At 41.9% G+C, this 22595-nt stretch overlaps 1 protein-coding gene and 1 long non-coding RNA gene across 3 annotated transcripts in view; one reads left to right on the top strand and one right to left on the bottom strand.

The window, feature by feature from the left end:
• The first annotated feature begins 4175 nt into the window (after positions 1-4175).
• Positions 4176-22595, top strand: part of Nipal2 (NIPA-like domain containing 2) — a 106412-nt gene continuing 87992 nt past the window's right edge. The window contains exon 1 of one of the 2 annotated variants that reach the window (XM_006520055.4): positions 4176-4824. In XM_006520055.4, the coding sequence (XP_006520118.1) occupies positions 4690-4824 (135 nt within the window). In that variant the 5' untranslated portion in view covers positions 4176-4689. The remainder of the gene's footprint in view (positions 4825-22595) is intronic. The other variant, NM_145469.5, reaches the window with a different exon arrangement.
• 4930413F20Rik (RIKEN cDNA 4930413F20 gene) lies at positions 4179-8310 on the bottom strand. Its single transcript, NR_045883.2, has 4 exons — positions 8178-8310; positions 7817-7993; positions 5182-5340; positions 4179-4805 (listed from the first exon to the last, which is right to left on the bottom strand). It is a non-coding gene; the product is annotated as an RIKEN cDNA 4930413F20 gene (long non-coding RNA).

The following is a 22595-nucleotide window of genomic DNA, read 5'->3' as shown; positions in this document are numbered from 1 at the left end:
TGTTTACATGTCCTTGGCTGCTTTCACATTGCAGTGGCACAATTGAGTAATAGTGACACAGAGCATATGGCCCACAAACAGTAAAATATTTATTATTTAGCAGACGTTTACAAACTACTGCTCTAAAAGAAGTTGGCCACATGTCTCTCTAGCTAGTCTCAGACACCTGCATGTGGATAACTCCCATACTGAGTTCCTTGGCTCTTACCTTACTCCTCCTTTGTGTACCTGCACATCCTTTCCTTCTAGAATGTTCTAAACTTTCTAAATTCATGATTATCAAACTCAAACTAAACTTATTCTTTCCTTTTATATTGACCATTGTTTTTTCACCTTCATGTCAGCTAGTGGAGCCCTTAGCATCCATGCACATTAACCATAAACTCATCCCCTGTGCCCCTCCACCATGCTTCACCGGTTGTCTTTGATAAGAAGATACCTTCTATCCTGGCTTTCTCCATATCTTCTCTGGTGTTTCTCCATTTAAACTGCCCTGGCTTGTAGGAGTTATCTCACAGCACCCACCAGTTCTGCCCCTTTCCTGAGGGACCCCAAACTTCCCCATTAAGGCTTCATTCACCATGCAAGGCCCCACCAATTTCCTGGTTTTGCTATTCACTTGAACTTTATTTGGGGGTACACTGTCAGCTTTCTGTATCTGCAAATGCCACATACTTGTATTCACTCTGGTGTGGGTTAACAATATTTGGGAAGGACATTTATGTACAGAACAAGTTCAGACTTCCAGTGCCATCATTCCCTAAACAACATAGTGTAGCAACTATGAACAGAACATTCACCTCATGCTGGGATCTTATGTAGAAGGCATGCAACAATGTGAGAAGATGTGTGTAAGTTATGCATAAGTACATGACACTTTATATAAGACTCGGTAGACGGAATGGAGAAATGGCTCTGGAGTTTTTGCTGCTCTTATACAAGGATCAGTTCTCAGTAGCCATATTAGGTGGCTCACAACTGCCTGTAACTCTGGCTTGAGAGATCAGATGCCTTCTTCTGCTGTCTTTGGGGACCCAGTCATAAGTAGCATGAACATACACACACATACACACAAACTTATACATACACACACATATATACACACTTAAAACAACACTCCATATCTGAGAGAAAAACATGCCATATTTGCCTTATCTGGCTTATTTTGCTTAACATGATAATCTCTGATTCCATCTGTTTTCCTGTAAATGACTTAATTTCACTTTCTATAAGACCGAATAAAGCCTCATTTTGTATACATAGTGCATGATATATAAATCTTTAAAATTTTACTTTTTCAAAACAATGAGTGGGAAGTGGTTGTCACAGAGGGTTTCAATTTGCATTTTCTCTATTGTTAAGGTTAAAATATTTTTCATTATTATTATTAACCACTGATATTTGTGTATTCTGGCATATATATACATATATATATATATATATATATATATATATATATGAATTTTTGTCCATTGTAGGTGTGATAAATAAGGGTTCTCAGTTTGTGACTTTCCTTTTCTATTCCATACTGTCTATTGATGTATAAAAGTTCTCGGCTTTGTTGTAATTACATTTTTCAAATTTCCCTGTATGGTTTGTGCCTTTGTATTTGTTTAAGGAAGTTTCAATTTTAATGTTCTAGGTAGCAACAGCCAACATTTACTGAATACTTCAGCATTTATTGAATATTTTGCTTTCAGTACTAAATTCTGTCCTTTTAAAAATTGTTTTTGCCTCAGTGGGAAAAGATGTGCCTAACCTTGCAAACTCCATGTGTCAGGGTGAGGGATATCCAGAGGGCCCCTCCCACTCAGAGGTGAAGGGAAGGGGCATAGGGAGATGGGGGAAAGGATTGTGGGAGGGGCAACTGGGAGATGGGCAGTGAGTGGAATGTAAAGTAAGTAAAAAAATAAATTGTTTTTGCAATTTTATTTATTTCTATTTTGTGTATATTGGTGTTTTGCCTATATGTATGTCTATATACCCTGTGCATGTTTCCCTAGGGAACCAAAAGAGGGTTTCAGATTCCCTGGGACTGGAGTTATAGATGGTTTTAGCTGTCATTGGAATTGGTCAATGGGAATTGGACCTGGGTCCTCTGAAAGAGCAAGTTGTGCTCTTAACCACTGAGCCATCTCTCCTGTTCCTCATTGTCTTCCTTTTATGTAAAAGACTGAAAGGCTCAGAGAAACAAAATTACTGTGTCAAAGTCACACAGCAAACAAGCAGTTATCAGGCTCTGAATACAGGCAATCTGTCAAGCCTCTTTTTGTAAGGTTCTCTTTAAAATCTCCACTCTGTAGTTCACTTGCATATAGGAAGTGAGATACTGGAGCTGATCTTTACCTTGAACCCTCCATTTATTCTGAGATGCTCATTGTTAAATACTACTACTACTAATAATAATAATAATAATAATAGTGATAATAGTCATAATAATAATCATGATAACAAATCAAAAAACAAAACACTAGTGTTAACTGTGTCTTGCTAAAAATGATGTTTTTAAAGTTTTACTAATTCTGCAATTAAATGATCCCAAATAAGGAGGACCAAATGGAACCCATTCTTCAAGTGCTAAGTGAAGTCCAGCTTCAAATGATGTGGCACTAGAATTAACAAGAAGTCAGCCCTTAGATTGTAGCACCAAGAACTGAGAGACTGAAATGAAATCTGCCTCGCCCCCAAGAAGCCCTGCAAGAGGCAGAGGCCAACAAAAGCAGGAACAGTCTTCGAAGCTCCACCTACAGGGCTGGGACCAAAATAGTTCACACGCATCCCTGCCGCCTCCTGTGAACCCCGTGGGAAGGCACTCTGGTCACGAATTGCTTGTTTCAACCACCCACACACACTAGGGCAGCAGCAGTGATGGCAGCCGCATCTTGGAACCCATCGATCGACTAACCAACAGCACGTAGGCTTCACATGTTTCTCCATCAAGTGCTTTCTTTCTCCAAAGGTTTTATACAAATATAAAGAGATCGAAACTGATTTTCTAAGTTAAGAAGTGAAGAAGCTTCTGAGTTGTGAGCAACAGAGCATGGGGGCCTGATCATAAAGGTCTCACAGAGCAGGCACAAACCTGTGAACGTCCCTGGAGATGGGGAAGGTCGATCTGTTTAGTATTTTGCTTGTTAGAGCCTGCCTGCATGCCTACTTACAATCTGGCTGACAGATAATACTCAGGAGTGATTGTGCCAAGCTCTGCCAGTTCCCCTCTGCCACCCCTCCTCATCTATCCTCACATACTACTCTCCAGGAGGGAAATGCCCCAAAATCTCTGGCAAGTAAAGCTAGGCATGTGACTTATTCCCAGCCAATGGGGTCAAAGGAGGAGAGATGATGGTTGTGGAGGTTGGCGATTCTTGGACAACCATTTTCCATTAAAGAGTATGCGGATCCCAGGCATGGCAGAGCTGAGGGATGGGAGTGTCCTAGAATCACATAGCAGGCATGTGTTTCAGGGGTATGGTGCTTGCTTAACATCTAAAGGCAATGGGTTCGATTTATAGCACCATATACTTATGAAATTAATGAAATTTATATAGCGAATTGATTTTTCTTTGGGGTATTTAATTGAAATAAATTCGTTTCTTTAAATTGAACATAGTTAGCTACAATTATTAATTGTTGACTTAACATTTTGTTTACTCAAGCAAGAACCAACACAACTGTCAGGACGACTTGCCTTTTTTTTTTTTTTTTTTTTTTTTTTTTTTTTTTTGCGTCTGAAATGACTTACACTCTCTTCTCTGCTTTACATATTTCCCCTAAGAAATCATCACAGCTTTCTCCCAGGTCCCTTTTTCCCTCTCTCTCTTCCTCTCTCCCTTCTTCCCTCCCTCCTTCTATCCCCCCTCTCCTCCTCCTCCTTTCTCCCTCCTCTCCTCTCTTCTCCTTCCCTCCCCTCTCCTCTCTTCCTGTCTTGTTTCCTCTCTCCCCTATCTTTAAAGTGCATAGCTTAAAGAGTCTCAGTGTCTTGAAAACAAATTCCCAGTGTAGACACTTCATGTAATAACACAAAAATCACAGAATGTTCAAAGTGACAGACAAGACAAAGATCATTTGTAGTGTAACCGAGTTTAAAACCGGTCAGACTAGAATATCCAGTATGCGTACTTAAGGTTGTTCTTAGCATTTCTGACTCAACTTAAATCACCATATGGGGCAGCTGACAACGTTTCAGCAATTCTTTATGAACTTATCTGACAGCCTATCCAGCTGCCATAGGATATCTCTTCTCTATTCTTCGAATAGTTCCTAATGGTCACTCTGTGGCTGGGCTCTTCATTCACAATGTGCCCAATATTGGGGAGAGGGAGATTATGGCTTTTTCTTTTTTCCATATGTGGAACATTTTAAACCTTTTACACGCGCGAACTGGAACTGCCAAGGGTGCCGGTCACTCTTTAGATTAATGGATAGCTCCTTTTCTCCCTGCACTTGGACAAACATTTGCTTTGTGCACAGTAGATCCCAGAGGCAAAAGAGATGATGTCATTCCTGCGCTGACAGGTGTAGGCACCGGGGCCCAGAAGGGAGCGGCGGCAACTGGGCCGAGCCCGGACCTCACCTGCGTGCCGCAGGAGCCAGGTGCCGGCGCCGGGTCGCCGGGCAGGAAGTGGCTGCGGCTGCGGGAGGACGGACGGGAGGGCCGCGCCCGAGTCCCAGCGCGTGGATTCAGTCCTCATGGCGGCTCCGGCGCGCACAGCCCCCGAGGACGACGCCTCGGCCGTCCTAGACGAGCTGTCTCGGAACTTCACATACTGGGCACCAGGCCCGGGCAACGGCTCGCTGTCGAGCGCCTGGTATCGCAGAAACCAGGTAAGGCCGCCCGCGCACCACAGCGCGCCGCCTGCCAGCTCCACGCAGGCCCCGCGGAGGCGCCAGGCCTCGGTGCCTTCCTGCCAGCTCTCCGCGCTCGCGACTGGGCGAGTGGGTAGAGCTGACACGTGACGCTGACACTTGGCTACCCATCCCCTCCGCCCCCTTCCCCCCTCCCGGCCTCGGCGGAGCAGCAGACCCCCAGGCTGCTCCCTGGTCTCACTCTTGGGCCTTTGGGTCCCCAAGGACCTCGCCTCCCCCAGCTTTCTTCCCCTCCTGCAAGGCGGTGGAGGTGGATTTCCACTTATTTTTCAGGCCAGTTTCCTTTCACAGTTAAAAAATAAAAAATGGTGCTACCCTTCTCAGAAGCAGAAACTCATTAAGGGGCTCCCAATGTCAATTCTGTGCAGAGTTGTGTCTCCAAGGTCCCAGCAATCTCAGCATCAACCTTCCCAGATACTCTCAGCTGCAGTACTTCATTGCTCGCTGCTGTCAGCCAAACACCACGGGTTTATGCTGGCAATATAAATTTAAGAGCATCAAAGAGGATCGGAGGTGTCCCCTACCCCCTCTGCTGGCCCTAAGATCAGGCAGAGAAGCAAAGCTCTCCCTAGCATTTATATTCCTCTAAGTGGGGCAAGTGATTGATCTTTCAGGCTTGCGTTAGTTTTCCTAAGCCTGTTACTTTGTTCTTGTGCATGAACAAAGCCACAGATCTTTTTTCCTTTGCAAGAATAAGGCCATAAATTTTTGTTACTGTTGTCCTCAGTGGGATATTTAACCACTAATCAAAGAGATCCTTTTTATGCTTGAAAAGTATCCTAAATGTTTGTTTCTGAACTTGGAGGTGATTTGTATAACGAATAAATAAGCTTAGATCATCTTTTTAATGTTCAACACAGGAAAGATTATGGCTTTAAAACTGTTATGTCACAAAAGATAACAAAATGGGGCAGGGGCATTGCTCAGACACTGACTGACTCTCCTTGCTTCCACTGTGGAACTACAAAGAAGAGACTTTCCTTAGTGTATGTTATGCTTGTAGTAGACACATTTCCAATATAAGTTTAAGAATGAATGGTCTGCTCTTGGTAAAATATTAGAGAGTTAGTAGATGTGACCCACCCAGGCATCATCCAAACCAGGAAACCATTGTTTTCACTAGAGAACTTATGTAGTCATTAGTTTTCTTAAACATTTCCTGGAATTCTTGATTGTCTTGGCTCTCCCAAGCACAGATTATCATGTGACACAGATGTTTGCAAGGCTTAACTTGCTCTTTATAGTACACAGTTGTACATCAGGAGGGTGTGTCCAGAAGATGCTAAGTGGAACTCCTAAACTGACACGTTAGCTGCAGTTGGTTGAGATAAGACGATGTCAGCCTTTTTCATCAGTGTGCAGAGTTAGGCCATCTTAAAAGCCATGGTATTTTAGCCTTTTGCTGTTGCTGAAAGGACAATTACTTTTGTTTCAAGGAAAAGTACAAATTGAATTTTAAAATCAATTCAACAAACATTTTATCAAGTGCCACTAGTATTGTCCAGGACAGTAAAAATAAATGGAATCTAGCTTTTCCTTTCTGATACTAACTGAAGAGAGAGATGGCTGAATATGGCCTATCACTTCAGAAAAACCAAGTGTGAGGTCTGAGCCCCCATGCCCCACAACTCATGATTGGTCCTGGGATCGACTGGCTTCTTGATGTTTCCCTCAGTTCTGTCATATCTGAGATGCTTGCACAGATTCTTTTTGGTGGTTGCCCAGCTAGCTCTCTGTGTTTTCACAGTGATTGTCATCAGGTCTTATCAAGTAGCCTTCCTCCATTGAAAAGTCCTGCTGCCCCCAAAGAGCTTTCATGGAACAGTGGCCACTTAGAAGCAGTGCTGCCAGAGACTGACGTAAGAATGCCTGCAGCAGAAAGTCTCAGAGCAAACAGTAGTAACCCTGGGCGAGTAGCTAAGAAACCACTACAGTTTGCACTGAGATCCTGTCCCACTTGGAAAGGTGGGGAGCTGGTATGGAAGGTTAGGTGTGACAGAGTTTTGCCTGCACGATAATGTTGTGTCCACACATTTTCATGACAAAAGGCTAATTAATGTTCCTAAGCACTATGGAAATATTCAGTGTGGTCTGAGACCCAAACCTTTCTTTCAGGAATGTTATTAGGTGACTAGGAAGATGTCTGTAACTCCAAAAATGGGGCATGTGGTATCATGTGAGTGGTGTAAAAGCCAGTGGAAATCCACAGTCAGGTAGCTTTCAGCTGGATGGTCAGGGATTCAGTTGGACACTTAAGAATAGGTAGGTCTTTATGATAAGTATGTTCAGGTGGAGGACATTTTAGGAAAGGGAAACCCTGATGACAAGGAACAGCTCCACTTTCTAGGAATTTCCATGCCTACAGTTTGTGGACCAGACTCAATGGTAGATGTGGCAGTTAGGGAAAATGGAGACTAAATGTGGGAATAGGGCTTAGGTCCTTGGATCTGGTCCCAGATTGCCTTAAAGGAAAAGTAAGGAAATTAGTTTTATCTGTCAGATAATCAGGAGCCATTGGGGGTTTGGGTCAGGCAGTCCAAAAGTCAAAACAAATTAAATTAAAAGAAAAAAAAGTACCACTCTGGCAATGGGCAAAGAGACACCATGTTGGTGGCCATGTTCTTATGTCAGTTGGGGCAGAGCAGATGTTCATCTTAGCCTGATGCCTGGCTTGGTGTCCAAAGCTCTTTTATGCCTGAGACTCAAGAAAAACAAATCAAATCAAACCCAGGCAGCACAGGGCAGGAGGAGGAAGACAGACAGAGACCTGTGGACCACCATGCCACCCACAGACCTTCCTCCAGCAAACAGTACAGGCGGGCCATTAGACACTCACATGCTGCCACTCCCTGCCATGTTACCCAGGGGCCTGCCAGCAGTGTGGCCAGCCTGCAGCGGGAGCCACCACAATGTGTGAGTATGTGGTGAAAAGAGAAGAGAAGTAGAATACCTTGAGCATTATGAAGAGAGATGGAACTGGAGACTCGAGGGTGGAAAGGAGAAGCCTGTTGTGGGTGGCCAGCTCCATCACCTGGAGCCACGGATAAAGTCCCAGCCTGAGCTGCTGCTGAGGACCATGTCTGGGTCTCTGGGTCTATGCAGCAGCAGGGATCACAGCACAGTAGGCCTGGTCAAAGTCAAGGGGGTGCAGGTGAGTCAGCCCCAAGGGTGAGAGCATGGAAGAGCTGGCCCTGCCACTCCTCTGCTGTGAGGTGACATTGGTGTGGGTATGATGCCCCCCCCCATTGCCCTTTACCACGTGCAGCAGTTGGGAGAGCTGGCCCTGGGGTCATGAGAGTAGAAGAGCTGACCTGCCTACTGCTGACAAGCAGAGCTGGAAAGCTTGCCCCTGTGGTGTGGATAAAGGAGAACCAGTGAGATAAACAACTCAGCTACCACCCAGGCCCAGATCCAGGGCTCTGAGTTGGCCCACCCCAAACTCTATATCATATGCAAATGGTTGGCACACTTGAAAGGGCAAGTCCTGCTGATCCAAGGCTGTAGGATCTCTATGACATAGGGCAACAACAGGATAACTGGGAGGAGGCCGAGTGAGACTCCAATATTGATGATGTCACAAAAGCCAGAGATCTTGAACCAGACCAATGACCCATTGCACTCATGGCAGTGAACATTTGCAAGTGAAGATGTGTGGACAGAGGGTGTCTTAGTCAGGGTTTCATTGCTGTGAAGAGACACTATGACCACAGCAACTCATAAAGGGCAACATTTAATTGGGGCTGGCTTACAAGTTCAGAAGTTCAGTCCAGTATCTTTATGGCAGGAAGCAAGGCAGGGTCTAGGCAGACATGGTGCTGGAGGAGTTGAGAATTCTACCTTTTGTTCTGGCTAGTAGGACAAGGGTCTTAGAGCCCATATCCACAGTGACACACCTACTCCAACAAGGCCACACCTACAAATAGTGCCACTCCCTGGGCCAAGCATATTCAAACTACCAGAGTTTGGACATACAGTGACACACTACAGCTTCCATGATGATATGTTTTCTGTGCTTTGGTGTGTGTGTGTGTGTGTGTGTGTGTGTGTGTGCGCGCGCACGCGCGCGCGCTCAAGTGCTCATTTTTTACTTTGGGGGTGGGGTAGTTTGCCAGGACAAAGGGCAGATAAGTGGGGACAGGGAGTTAAGTGGGATGGGGATGCATGATGTTAAACTCACAGCAAATCAATAAAAACTTTTCAAAAACTCTAAATTAGAAAAAGAAAACAACAATAACAACAAAAACCCAACCAACCCCCTCAGCCCCCCAAAATCCAAATTAGGATATAACAGGAGGTAGAGGCTTGAAACTGGCCAGATGTGAACTAAATCTGTTACATAGATAGGATGTGTCATGTTTGACCTTCAGGGAAGTTTTAAAGTGTTTAATATATTGTGGTCATTTAAAGATGAGATTAGCTGGGACTAGAGAGATGACTCAGCAGTTAAGAGCATTTGCTGCTCTTACAGAGGACCTGGGGTCCATTCCCTGCACCCACTGGATGGCTCATGATCGAGGGCCTATAACTGTAGTTTCAGGAGATCTGATAACTTCTTCTGGTCTCCCTGGTCTCCATGGGCTCCCAAATGCATACGGTTTTTATATTCATGCAGGTTCACACATACACACATAATTTTTAAAAATGAGATCAAAATGTTGTTAAGATTAACACTATATCATAGTATGATATTTATTATCTAAAAAGTCATATTTAAAATACACCATTTACTCGTATACACACACACACACACACACACACACACACATATATATATATATATATATATACTTCCCTTTACTTAGTCAAATAAAAACCAAAGGTCAAACCTCATAACCCTGAAGAAGTCTCTTATTTGAGAGTATGATTCAGATTTCTTTTTTAAAGTTTAGGGCAGAATGCATCTTCCATCATAGAAAGCACCTGGCCTTTTCAGATAAGTTTTGAAGACATTTGTTGAATTTTCAGGACTATCACATTCCTAACACATTATGATGCATAACAAAGTACATTTAAATGGTGACATGCTATCAGTTTAAATTGGGAATTAAGGTTGTGTTTCAAGGAATACATTTTAAAAATGAAATTAGCTATACAATTTCAAGTTTCCATCATCTCAAACATTAGAGGTTCATAGTCAGGGTATGTGAGTAGGTAGAGCGTGCAACCAGGAGACTAAAGGTTGGGGGCCCAGGTTATGGTGGCCTCCTGCAATTCCAGCACACTGAAAGCTGAGATTCTCCAGAGCAAGCAGGATAGGGATACTAGCTAAACCGGCAAGTTTGATCAAGACACCATGAATCCATATATAAGGTGAAAGTGATCAAGAAAGACACACTACATCAACCTCTGGCCTTCACATGCATAGCACACACACAAACACACACACACATACACACACAACACTTGCACATGTGCAAGCACACCACACATAAAATATACATGCAACAAAAATGAAAAAACAAACCTAGGTTCTAGTATTTTCCCCCACAGGATCACAGTGAAACCCCCACCCTGTTCCCTCCTTTTGCTCTCCCCTTCTTTCAGCTGCTGACAACTCTAAAAATCTGGTTTCCAGCCAGTGATTGGGCCTGTTGTCTTGATCATTGTTAACTAATTGATTACACTTGAGTGAATCACTTCATTGCCCGGAGCCACAATTTCCTTGCAGCTCTGATTAGGTTTAGAATCTTCAGATTCGCTCCTACTGTGTGTTGAATAAAAAATCAGCATAGAAAGATGAAGGAATTTCATAAATTAATTCTTTTTAATAGCTGAGTAGTACTCCATTGTGTAAATGTACCACATTTTCTGTATCCATTCCTCTGTTGAGGGGCATCTGGGTTCTTTCCAGCTTCTGGCTATTATAAATAAGGCTGCTATGAACATAGTGGAGCATGTGCCATTACCAGAGATTTTGCTGAAAGGACCCAGATAGAGCTGTCTCTTGTGAGGCTATGCCGGGGCCTAGCAAACACAGAAGTGGATGCTCACAGTCAGCTATTGGATAGATCACAGGGCCCCCAATGGAGGAGCTAGAGAAAGTACCCAAGGAGCTAAAGGGATCTGCAACCCTATAGGTGAAACAACAATATGGACTAACCAGTACCCCTGGAGCTCATGTCTCTAGCTGCATATGTATCAGAAGATGGCCTAGTCAGCCATCAACTGGGAAGAGAGGCCCATTGGTCATGCAAACTTTATATGCCTCAGTACAGGGGAACGACAGGGCCAAGAAGTGGGAGTGGGTGGGTAGGGGAGTGGGTGGGAGGGTATGGGGGACTTTTGGGAGAGCATTGGAAATGTAAATGAAGAAAATACCTAATTTTAAAAAAGAAAGAAAAAAGATGAAGGAGCAAACAGAAAAGGAGGAGGTTGGGAACTTCGGCAAAGGAGGGTTTTCATCTTAAGTCCTTATATTTATAGATTTTTGAGCTTCACAAGGACATTAAGGGTTATTCTGCATAGAATGAGATGAAAACTCAGAACTTTTAATGCCCTTTATTTGAAGTTTAGATTTGCAATTGCTTGAATATTTTAAAGTCAACATATTTAAAGGAAATTGATACAACTTAACAAGAAAGAGGCAAAGTGGAGAGACTGACTTTTGTTATGTATTGACTGTGTGACACTTTGTAGCTATTATCTCCATTGAGTTCCACAACGAACTGTGAGACACACATTATCCTCACTGCTCATGGAAGTGATGTTATGTTGAATTACTTGGTCCAAGGTTGTACAGCAAGCATATAGACTCAGCAGCAATGCTATTTTTAGTCCATGACTAAAGGCCACTGCTAGACATGAAGCTTGAAAAGAATTTGGTGTTAAGAGTAAACATGAAAGGAGAAATGAGCATGGCTTGTCTCACTGTGCTTCTGAAAGCCTGCAGTGAGTTTTGCCTTGCCCTCACTGGCATAGCTTTGCTAGCATCTATTTCTTCTCTTCCAGTGGCTGAATACTCTCCAGAGGAAAGAAAATGATAATTTTTCAAATACTCAAAAGCTTGGGTAGAGGCAGCTGGTTATTTTCATATCCTTTCTAAGAAAAATCTTTTTGTTTTTAAATTTTGTTTGGTTTATACCTACTGGTTTCTAAACCTATTTTATACATCTAATATGGCATTTTTCCCTTATCAGACTTTTTTTAGCAGTAAATATACAAACCATCAAACAATTTTATTAAAGCTTTTGTTTTTTTAAAAAAAAAAAAAAAAGGAAAAAGAAAAGGAAAGACTTTTTGTTAGAGTCTTAGTGCCCTTATGGACTTGCAGAGCTTATGTTTGCATTGAAGTTTACCTGACACCCTCCCATGGCTCAGCTCACATGAACTAGTTGTAATATTCGCATTGCCTAACTGCCCAATCTAGGCTATAGGAAATTTGGCTGAGTTACAGATTTATGGATCCTCCTTTCTTTAAAGATCACTTTTATAAGAGGAAGGAAGGAGGAGAAGATGCTGATTAAAATAGAAGTAAAATATAAAAGAGTGGGGAAAGACAGCATTTAAATGCTAGGATACACACCTACCCATCTACCTCACCAGGAAGACCCAAAAGTGATGGCCACAAAGCCAGCGCAGTGTTTTGGTGGTGGTGGTGGTGGTGGTGGTGGTGGTGGTGGTGGTGGTGGTTGCTTGGTTGTTTTGGGTTTTTGTTATTGTTGTTGTTTGTCTTGGTTTGTTTTTGACAGGATGGAGAGTATTGCTCATTTCTTTCTAAAACATTTGTAGTTGTTTAAACTGCCCTGCGAGCACATCCTGCAGGGATGGCATTCCTGAAGCTGTTCTTTTGTAGCTGTGTAGAGCTTGGGTAGTTTGGGTAGTTTCTAAAGCATAGCCTCTTTACTGAGTATGGTGGTGGCTTCTTCATGTCTCTATTTCTTGGCATTCTCTACTGAAATGATGATAGTGTGCATACCTTACATGGATGTTATAAAGATCAAATAGTACATATCAAATAGTAAAATGCTGCACACATAGAAAGTACCCAATAGGCACAGCCAGACATGCTTGGCCTGAAATACACCCATCTCCTTGGAAAGGCTAGGTTCCCCAAGAAACAGAGATCCTGTAACCAAGAGAAGATATAGAACGGTCTGAGTAGATGTCCCCACCAGATGGGTACGTACAAGTCCCCTGGGACCTGTCTGCATGAGCAGCCTCTGGACTAATATACACCTCAGTTCATTCCTATCTTCCCTTCCTAGTTCTAGCTTCCCGTGAGTATTGCTCCCCATGTAGTGTCCATTGGCTGGTACCCAAAAAGTAATCTCTGAAAAGCTTAGGCTGTAGAATTCGTTTTTTAAAATCATTTTTACTAGAACATCTCCAGGCTATGTCTTAGTTCTGGGCTGAACTCCTTCCTGCCAAAAACATTCTAGAAAAGCTTCATATCTTTTCTGTTGATGAAAAAACTTAATGAGAGAAGTTATGTAAGCCAATCAACAAAGGGGGCCCAATTTAAATGATCAGTGCACCCAGTAAAAACTACAAGCAGAGAGACCTTTTCAACAGGATAGGGTAGGCAGGAACAACAAAGTCAGAAGACATGCAGTGTGTTCTTGAAATGTAGTACTTTTGTGACATGTTTGAACTTGTATGTGGGAGAGGGAAGGAAGGGAGACAGAGAGATAGAATATAAATGCTTTAGAAATGCTTGAAAAATTACCACCACCCCCAAGGAAGAACTCCGCCCCCCCCCCCAAATAGCATTACCATATGATTCAGCCGTCTCACTTCTCAGCACTTACCCAAGAGATTGAAACCAGTATGTTGGAGAGATAGATACCTCTCAAGTTTGTTGTGACATTAGTCACAATAGCCAAGTCAGGGAGCCAACATACATGTTCACTGACAGATGACTAGGTAAAGAAAATGTGGTAAATATAAACAGTTGGATACTAGCAAGCCTTAAAAGGGAAAGAAATTCTGTCACTTTCAACAACATGGAAATAGAGAACATTATGCTCAGTGAAGTAAGACAGCCGTGGAAAGACAAATAGCACATGTTCTCACTTATGTGTGGAATCTAAAACAACCAAACTCCTAACGCAGAAAGCACAATGCTGATTGTACGAGCTGGGAGGTAGATGGACCAAGGTGATGGTGGCCAAAACAATACGGAGTCTCAAGAGGAGGAGAGTTGAATTTTTGAACTCGTTGCACAGGGGTGAATATAGCTAAAAATGTATTGCACACTCAAAATAGCAAAGAGTAAATTTCAAGTTTCCTTAGCATTGGGGTGATAAGCATGTGAAGTTGTAAGTGTTAATCTGCCGTATTTAAGCATTCCACTTTCCATCCATAAATCATAACATTATTTGTACAAATTGTAAATTCACAATAAAAAGGTTAAAAGTACTTGAACAACATTTGAAGGAGTGATCTTTGTTTATATTCTGAAACTGACTACTTATATGAAACTTCTGGAACTAACACAGTACTGTATGTGACTATGAATCAGTGAATGGGAACAGAAAGGAAATATTATTAGAGACACCTTTGGCTGAAGCTGCCTGAGTCATAGTGGTGGAGAAATGAATAGTTCCTTGTGGGTCAGACTCAAACACATACCCTGTTTTGAGCAACCGCCATGCTCAAGAGGAGAATATCTGTGATTTACATGAAGAACCATTTACAAGTCTTTTGAGCCATTTAACACTTATCATTAATAAGTACTATGGGTATCATATTTCTGCTGACTATGAGGTTTGTTATGACGTGGCTACTGGACCAGTGGAATAGAAGAATTTTGCTAAAATAGGAGCTGGAGCCACAGTAGGAGAAATTATTCTGTCACTGAGCACTGGCCTTTTAGAGGCAGCCAGAGCCCTTACCACAATGTAAAAGGCATACAGAAAATTTAAACTTGATTCTCACCTTACCTTTGGAAAGATTTGATCTAATGGCTGCAAGGGCCTCAGGAGGCTTTGGCATAGATCAGACAGCAGGAGGCAACATCATATGCCCTCCCCAAACTCAGGCGGAAGCTCACCGTGGCTAGCATCTGATAGAGTCGTAGAGTTCAGTGTTCAGGGAAAGCAGTGGCAAATTACTGCTGCAGTTCAAGGCAGACATTGTTCCACAAAGAAGCAAGTGGTCTGGAAACTTAAGATGTAGAGGAAGGCCTTGCAGTCAAGAAGACTCATAGCATCCAGCTTTAGTGTGGTGGTTCCATCCCACACCTGGGCTGGGCCTGCAAAAGGAGCCTGTTGTCCTGATTCTTTACCAAGAGTCTAGAACCCATTGTAAGGTTTCCTGAACTGGAGTCTGCCTTTTCTCACAGCCTCCCCCCTCCACCACCACCCCCACCCTGCTGCCTCCTGCCAATGAGTTACTAAATATACTCCTCTTTCCATTTATTTTTTTGTTCTCCTGAAACTTCAGTTTCTCAGAAGTGAAAACCCTGATGACATTCTTATAAAATGAAACTTAATCCTTAACTGAGTTGTCGGGGGAGGGGAGGTTAATTAATGAGGAATGAACAATTGTGGAAATAAATGTGTTCGTTAGTAAAAGTCAAAATGTAATAATAGTTCTTAATCATATGGGAAGGCAATATGTTGGGGTTGTCTACAGAGGTTTTAAGGTTGATTAGAAATTGGCACAGAACTGTATGTAGCAATGTTACAGTATTGTGTAACCCTGACTTTTTCTGATGATGTTTATAAGCACCAGGTTTGGATCCAACAACATGAGACTTATTTAGAGTAGGAATGTTACTACCTTATAGCATATAGCAAATATCTATAGCATACAATAACTAAGATAACAAATTAAAATTCTATTTCAGATATAAGTTTTCTCTTCTTTCTCACATATGAGATCATATTTTTAGCTCTATTTCAGATTGGTACTACTGACAACTCCATTATCTCAAGAGTCAAGAAGGTTAATAGGAAGAACAGTCTAATCCCTTCAGTAATCTAAAACGAGTCGCAGATTCCAGATTGTTGCTGGTATTTGCTGCTTGTGGATATAGTTTCTGCATGAGCCTGTTGCAATTAATCTTCTCATTGCTCCCGTTTCCTGCTTAAAGCCCTGAAAGCTGTCTCCAAGTTAATCTTGTATCCCCTCATCTTCCACCCACTCTCTATCCTCTGCACTTCTGATAGCTTAGATTTCACATGTTCCTGAAGGCTCATGTGTTGAAGGTTCGGTCCCTAGCCTGTGTCCCTATGGAAAACTGATGGGACGTATGGGGCCTAGTGAACAAAGGTTAGGTTGTGTGGGGGCATGCCATCAATTGAGATCTTTGGTTCATGGAAGCTGCCTCCCACCACATGTTCCTGTCATGGCGTGTTGTGTTTTGACAGGCCCCCAAAGCAAGGTCCAAAGTGACCATGGGCTAAAACCTCTGAAGCTGTGAGGAAAACATTCTCTTCCTCCTTTTAAGCAGATAATATGGGCATTTCTGCAAAGATGAAAATCTGGAAAGATGAGAGAGTCCTCTAGAACTAACCCTGGGCCTGTTCTTGTGTAATTTAGTGTCCTTTCTGCCTTTACCCTACCTATAAATCCATGGGTAACAAGACTCCTGCCTCCCTCTCCAATCAGCTGTGCTATGAATCTTCTTGGCAAGGCCCTTGGTGACTTTGTGACCCTGTGCCTGCTCTGCCCTTTACAAGAAGGAACACATCCTAAGTGAGCTAGGCTGAGTAATAACCCCCTAAAGGGACCCAGACCCTAATCCCTACATCAGCTGCAAACTCTGTCTCCTTCGTGACATAAAAAGACTTTGTGCAGGGAGGGGGAAAAGAAAAGACTTTGCAAATGTGATTAATTAGGGAAACACTCTTGAAATGGGGAGACTATCCTAAATCATCCAGGTGGGCCCCAAATATCACTGTTCATGTCCTTTCAACGGGAAGGCACAGGGAGATGGACACAGAGGAGAAGAAAACAGTGTGAACATAGCCAGAGATTCCAGCAGCATGAAGTAGGTGGAGAAGACAAAGACTAGATTGTCCTCTGGAGCTTCCAGGGGGAGCAGAGCTCCCAATACCTTGGTTTCATCTAAACAAAACCGAATTTGGCTTCTGGACTGTAGAATTGTGAAAGGGTAAATTTTGTTGTTTTAGTCACCAAGCAGAGCAGCTCCAGGGTGGAATACATGCACAACCTAGGCATACTCAAACTGCATTCGTGTTCCTGGGGCTCCAGAGAGCACACGCTGTTCGCACTTCACAGGTCTGGTGTGTCTGCTGTTACTGCTTTCTCTGCTCCTCTGGGCTTCTTGAGGGACAAGGGCCTGATATTTAGCAGTTGCTGAATAAATCCCAAATGGATGTATAGCTTAATGAGTAACACCCGAGACCTGCTTCCTTGGGCTGCCTGTCTCCTGCATCTCCCCTCTCTCTGATCATTTTCCTTTCACATCCTGTGTTCTCAAGCTGTGTCTACATGTGGTTTGAAGTTGGACCATGATTTTATTTTTCTCCTTAACATCTTTTCTTGGTTCCACCAGCTTTCTTTTTATTTCTTATCTCTCACTAAACTCATATTTTTAAGTGAACCCATATTCTTAATTTCATTGAGCCTGCAAAGCAGTTTTTTTTTATTTTAGTTTGAAATTCTTCAAATGTATAAAACAGTAGAAAGAAATAGTACAATAAACAGTGTGAAATTGATTGTTAATGATATGAACGATCTAATTAGTTCTCTGTGTGCATAAATACAGAAAACAATTTGAAAGTTAGCAGCACACATTGAGTCTTTCCGAACTGCCCACAGATGTATAGATATATTTCTAAGAATCTGGAGTGTCTTCTTTTCCTTCTAGCTATTTGGGAGCAGGGTGGGGTGTCCACCTATCCACAGGCCTTTTATGTCATTCCTGCAGTGATTTGTTGACCTAGACCACTCAGTGTGGCCTATCACTGATATCAGAAATATATCACACGTCCAGGTCAGGCATGCCTTACTGCTTAGAATGGGAAACAGCATTATTTCAATCAGGAGTTGACTATAATTCTTACTATGTTCAAAATCAGCTCCGGATCTGTGGTCCTTTTCAGTCACACACTAGCTCCATATTGGTCTGATTCTGAGCATGTTTTGAAGATAGAGCCAAGAATATGGTTGAGTTCAAAGTCAGGGCTGGGAAAGACTTTTACTAATTCTATACATTCCTATGTTATCACATCCTATCTCCATCTGGACAGATTGGCCCACTTAGGGATTACAGGTCAGTAACACAAGAATACAGGTCACTGTGAAATATCTAAAGAACATTCAAGCACCCAGACCAAAAAAAAAAAAAAAAAGTAGGCTATAAGATTGTTATTTCAAATAAAATTAAAACACCATAATAGTTATCAGTGCTGATATTTTGAACTTCATTTTTTATTATTATTAGATATTTTCTTTATTTACATTTCAAATGCTAGCCTGAAAGTCCCCTATACCCTCCCCCCGCCCTGCTCCCCTACCCCCCCCCCACACTCCCACTTCTTGGCCCTGGCATTCCTCTGTACTGGGGCATATAAAGTTTGTAAGACCAAGGGGCCTTTGAACTTCATTTTTAATGCATTGTTTGCTATGGCTGCTGCCATCTCTTGCCAAGACATCCTGGAAATGCCAGAAATGAGGCTACAGTGGTGACCACACAGCACTATTCCTCCCGTGTTTCTGACCTGGGCTTATAACTCCATTATTAAAATGTGAAATAACCATTTTTCCTAAGATTGTCTTTGCTTTATTTTATGTTTTCTGAAATTAACAAAATTCCTTCTAATTTAAAATAAAATATGAGGCATTGATTTGAGAGGTTAGCTAGGGTGGTCAGGAGAGTGACTTGCAGACTTCATCTGGGTCCCGTGGGCTAAGGCAGTCCTTGAGAAGTGATGCTCAGATGCCACCCAGGGTCTGTGGGCCAGAGAGAATTAGAATATGTCACTTTGCTTCACTAATTCTCTGATCTCTTTATAACTAGTTTCAGTTAACCAGCCAGGGGAAAGCAGGGTGTGGAGGTGAGGGGGCCTCAACTCCACTAGTTCTAATTTCTAGGAATCAAATAAATAATGATCTAGACATCTCTAGTTGGATAAAATTTTATCAGGACCTATTCACAGTAAGAAAATAAAATTTCTGACTGCAGTTGGGGATTTCATCATCAGGAAATCACATTTATCAGAATTAATCCAATCAGAATTAAATGGTATTTACAGGTGGCTGTTATAAGTTCCTGCAGAACCTTTAAGGTCACTAAACCTGGTTCTTTTAAAGTAATTGTAAGTTTGAATCCTCTCTTCAAAACAAAAACAAAAACAAAAAACTAAACATGAGTGTTGATCAGCTTTTTAACTCTTAACAAAATACCAGAGGTAATTAACTTATAAAAGAAAAAGTCTGTTCTTGCTCATGGCTGTAGAAAATCCAGTCTAGTTGGGCAAACCCATTGTTTTTAGACCTCTGGCACAGTGTTAATGGCAGTGGTGGAGCAAACTCATCCCTCCATAGCAAGGAAGTAAGAGAGGGAGGCTGGAGGAACCAGGCCCCTGCAATCCTTTCTGGGAGCCTCCCTCAGTGGCCTATGGCCTTTCCACAAGGCCCCTCCTTCCAAAGGTCAACAGCACCCCACAAATATTGCCATTCTGATGACCAAAACATTTAACACATGGCATTTGGGAAACATTCAGCATCAAACTGTGGCAACTGTGGGGACTTACGTGATGATTCACCTGTGAAATGTACCCCACAGGTCCAAGTGTGGTAGCCTCCAACTAGTAGTACTTTTTGGAGATGTTGTAGTACCTTTGAGATGTGGAGTCCGGCTGGAGATAAAGGCCATGATGGGTAGCCCTTATCTGCTTCAGTTCTGTCTGGTTCTCTGCCACACACCATGGTGGAATTATCCTCCATGCCTCCTCCAACATGATGAGCTGAGAGGCAAAATAAATCCTTCCTCCTGTAAGTCCCTCTTGCCAGGTGTTGCCACAGTGGTAGGGGAACTAATTGATACATTGTTTCTCCTATTCTTAGGTATGTATGAATGAATTTAATTGGGATGCAATAAATTTAAGTTAGAGAATCATCTTGGAAAAATATTAATATATAAATTTATGTTTAGTGTTACCAGAGAGCTATTTCTGACACTCGCCTTTACCAATGTATTTCCTGTTTTTGAGTATAGTATGATAATGAAAGTTAGCACCCAGGTTTTTATCACACAGTTATGACTCTCTTAGTTGTTCAAATCTGAATTCTGGAACAAATGTTTGCCCTCATGCAAACTGGGATATATATATATATATATATATATCCCACCTAATTTTAAAATAGCCACTCCCTTTGAGATCCTTCTACGGGTAAACTAGAAGACAGATTTGAGGAAATTACCCAGAATTCAGTGCACAGTGATGAACAGTTGGTAAATGATAGATACTGAGAAACTAGGATGGAATGAAAAATCCAACACATTAGTAAAAGGAGCTCCAGATAGAGACTACAGAGAGCAGATGAACAGCATTCAAAGAATTAGTGATAACTTACAGCAGCACACAGAAAATCATAAATAGTTGTAGAAAAAAAAGTGCAAGGAATAACAGAGAACATCTCAGCCTCTCAATGAAAATGACATTTCAAAGTATTTAATGAAATAATTGTCAACCCATGCATCTACATTCAGCAAGGCAGATGTTGTGAATATATTTACATGATTGCAGAGAATTAAGTTTCTAAAAAAAAGTATTTTAAAAGCTGTTGGTACTTTCTCCAGAAAGGGCACTGAGAACATAACATCCAAAAAGTGGAGACAACTCATATATTTACCAGCTGATGAATGGATAAATGAAATGTGGTATATCTGTACACTGAACTATCACATAGCCTTAAAAGATGTAAAGTGCTGCTACATTATAACTTAATGACCTTTGAAATCATTATACTAAGGAAGAAACCAAACATAAAAGTGCTGAGTACTGCTCAGCCATGGTAGGGATAGTGTGACATGGTTCCTGACCCTAGAACAGACCCAGCAGGACATGGACCTCCATGAGTGGCAATGGTTTCTGTGGGTGTAAGGCTTGTTTATAACATTCACCTACATATATAAACTTTATGTTCCTCCTTTGGAGGAATGTCCTCTCTGCCAAGGTTAATGACTCCATGATAATCAGAGACAGCATGAATTCTGGAGGCAAGGGTATATCTAATGTCTCAGCAAAATACTAGAATGCTGTGACCTTTAGGACAGCCCTTAAGGCTGTGGGAAAGAACACTGAAAACATGAGTTAAAAAAAAATAATCTCTCAACTCTGCAAAATATAAAGATACAATATGAATTATATGAGAGACTTTGAGAACCTAGAAAAACAGAGACAATTGCACTATGAGCCAGCTTGTCAGAAAGATACAAAGTCAGAAAGATACAAAGGCAGGCAGATTCCTGAGTTCCAGATCAGCCTGGGACAAAGGGAGTTTAGGTCCAGGCCCATGGTAGGTATTTCATGGTGGAGTTCCAGGAGTCCCACCAAGCTAGCTTATTGTCTGTGTTTAACAAAGGCAGGCAGATCCCTGAATTCTTTTGCAATGTTAAAAAAAAAAAGTGCTTGCTGGCTCTTTTTAATAATCAAGGGGTTGGGATCTTGGGATACAGATTCATCCCATGATTATCAAAAGGGATAATCTGGGGTGATGACTGACTTGGCTCTTGATCTGCAAGAGATGAGCTATCCAGAGTTTTTAGAGTAGCGAGGGAAAGCTGTCTCAAGCAGATCACAGGCCATCAGCTTGTAACCCATAATTTTACTTTGAGTCATTTGTTTCACTGCTCCCAGATACCCCTTCTCTCAGAACCCCTCTCCAAGCTGATGCTTGTCCTTGGCATAAAAGCTTATATAATTTGTGCATGCATCTGTGTAAGGGTTTTTGTTTCTTTAGAACAAGTAACTTGATACAGACATAGAAAGTAGACTGGTTGCCAGGAACTTAAAGAAGGGAAGAATGAGAAGTGGCTGCTCATGGTCGAGCTTCCTTTGGGGACATGAAACTATCTGAAGTGAGATCATAGGGATGTCAGATATGCAACATGAGCTCTACCTCAAAGCTAAAAGTAGAGTAATGAGCACAGAAATGGCACACATGGATGGATAGGACAAAGGTAAATAAACTTAACTGTGACTGGAAAGCTCATTCTCAGCTCTTGAGAATGAGGAACAGCACAACCATTCCCAAGACAGCATGGCACTTTCTTTAAAAGCCAAATATATGCTTACCACATGTCTAGCATCATCCTGTTTGGTATCTGTTCAAAGGAGCTGAAAACATATCCACACAAAAACCTGTTTAATGACATTTATAGCAGCTTTATTCATAGCTGCCTAAAACTTGTAAGCAACAAAGACTTCCTTTGAAGGGTAAATAAACTGTGGTACATCCAAACAATGTGAATATATTCAGTACTATAAAATATAACCTAGTATAGCATTGTAGGTTGTGGAAGAAACTTCACTGCTATTACAAAAAGGAAGAAGTCATCCTGGGAAGGGTCCCTACTGTGGATTTCTATTTATATGATATTCAGCTAAGAACAGTAAGATAGTAAAAGGAGTGACGCTTTCAAGGATAGGGTTGGGTTGGAGTGAACAAACACAGAATGAGGGAATTTGGGAGGATATGGGGAGGGATGTTTGTTTACATTCACAAAACCTTTATTAGGGTTCTACTGATGACTGTCTATTTTTAGTTCTTGTAGATCCCTTACTGTGCTTAATTTACCAATTACACCTTAT

This window comes from Mus musculus, chromosome 15 (assembly GCF_000001635.26).
Source record: "Mus musculus strain C57BL/6J chromosome 15, GRCm38.p6 C57BL/6J".
Lineage (NCBI taxonomy): Eukaryota > Metazoa > Chordata > Mammalia > Rodentia > Muridae > Mus > Mus musculus.
The sequence above is the reverse complement of the archived record's forward strand: the minus strand, read 5'-3'. Positions and strand labels throughout refer to the sequence as shown.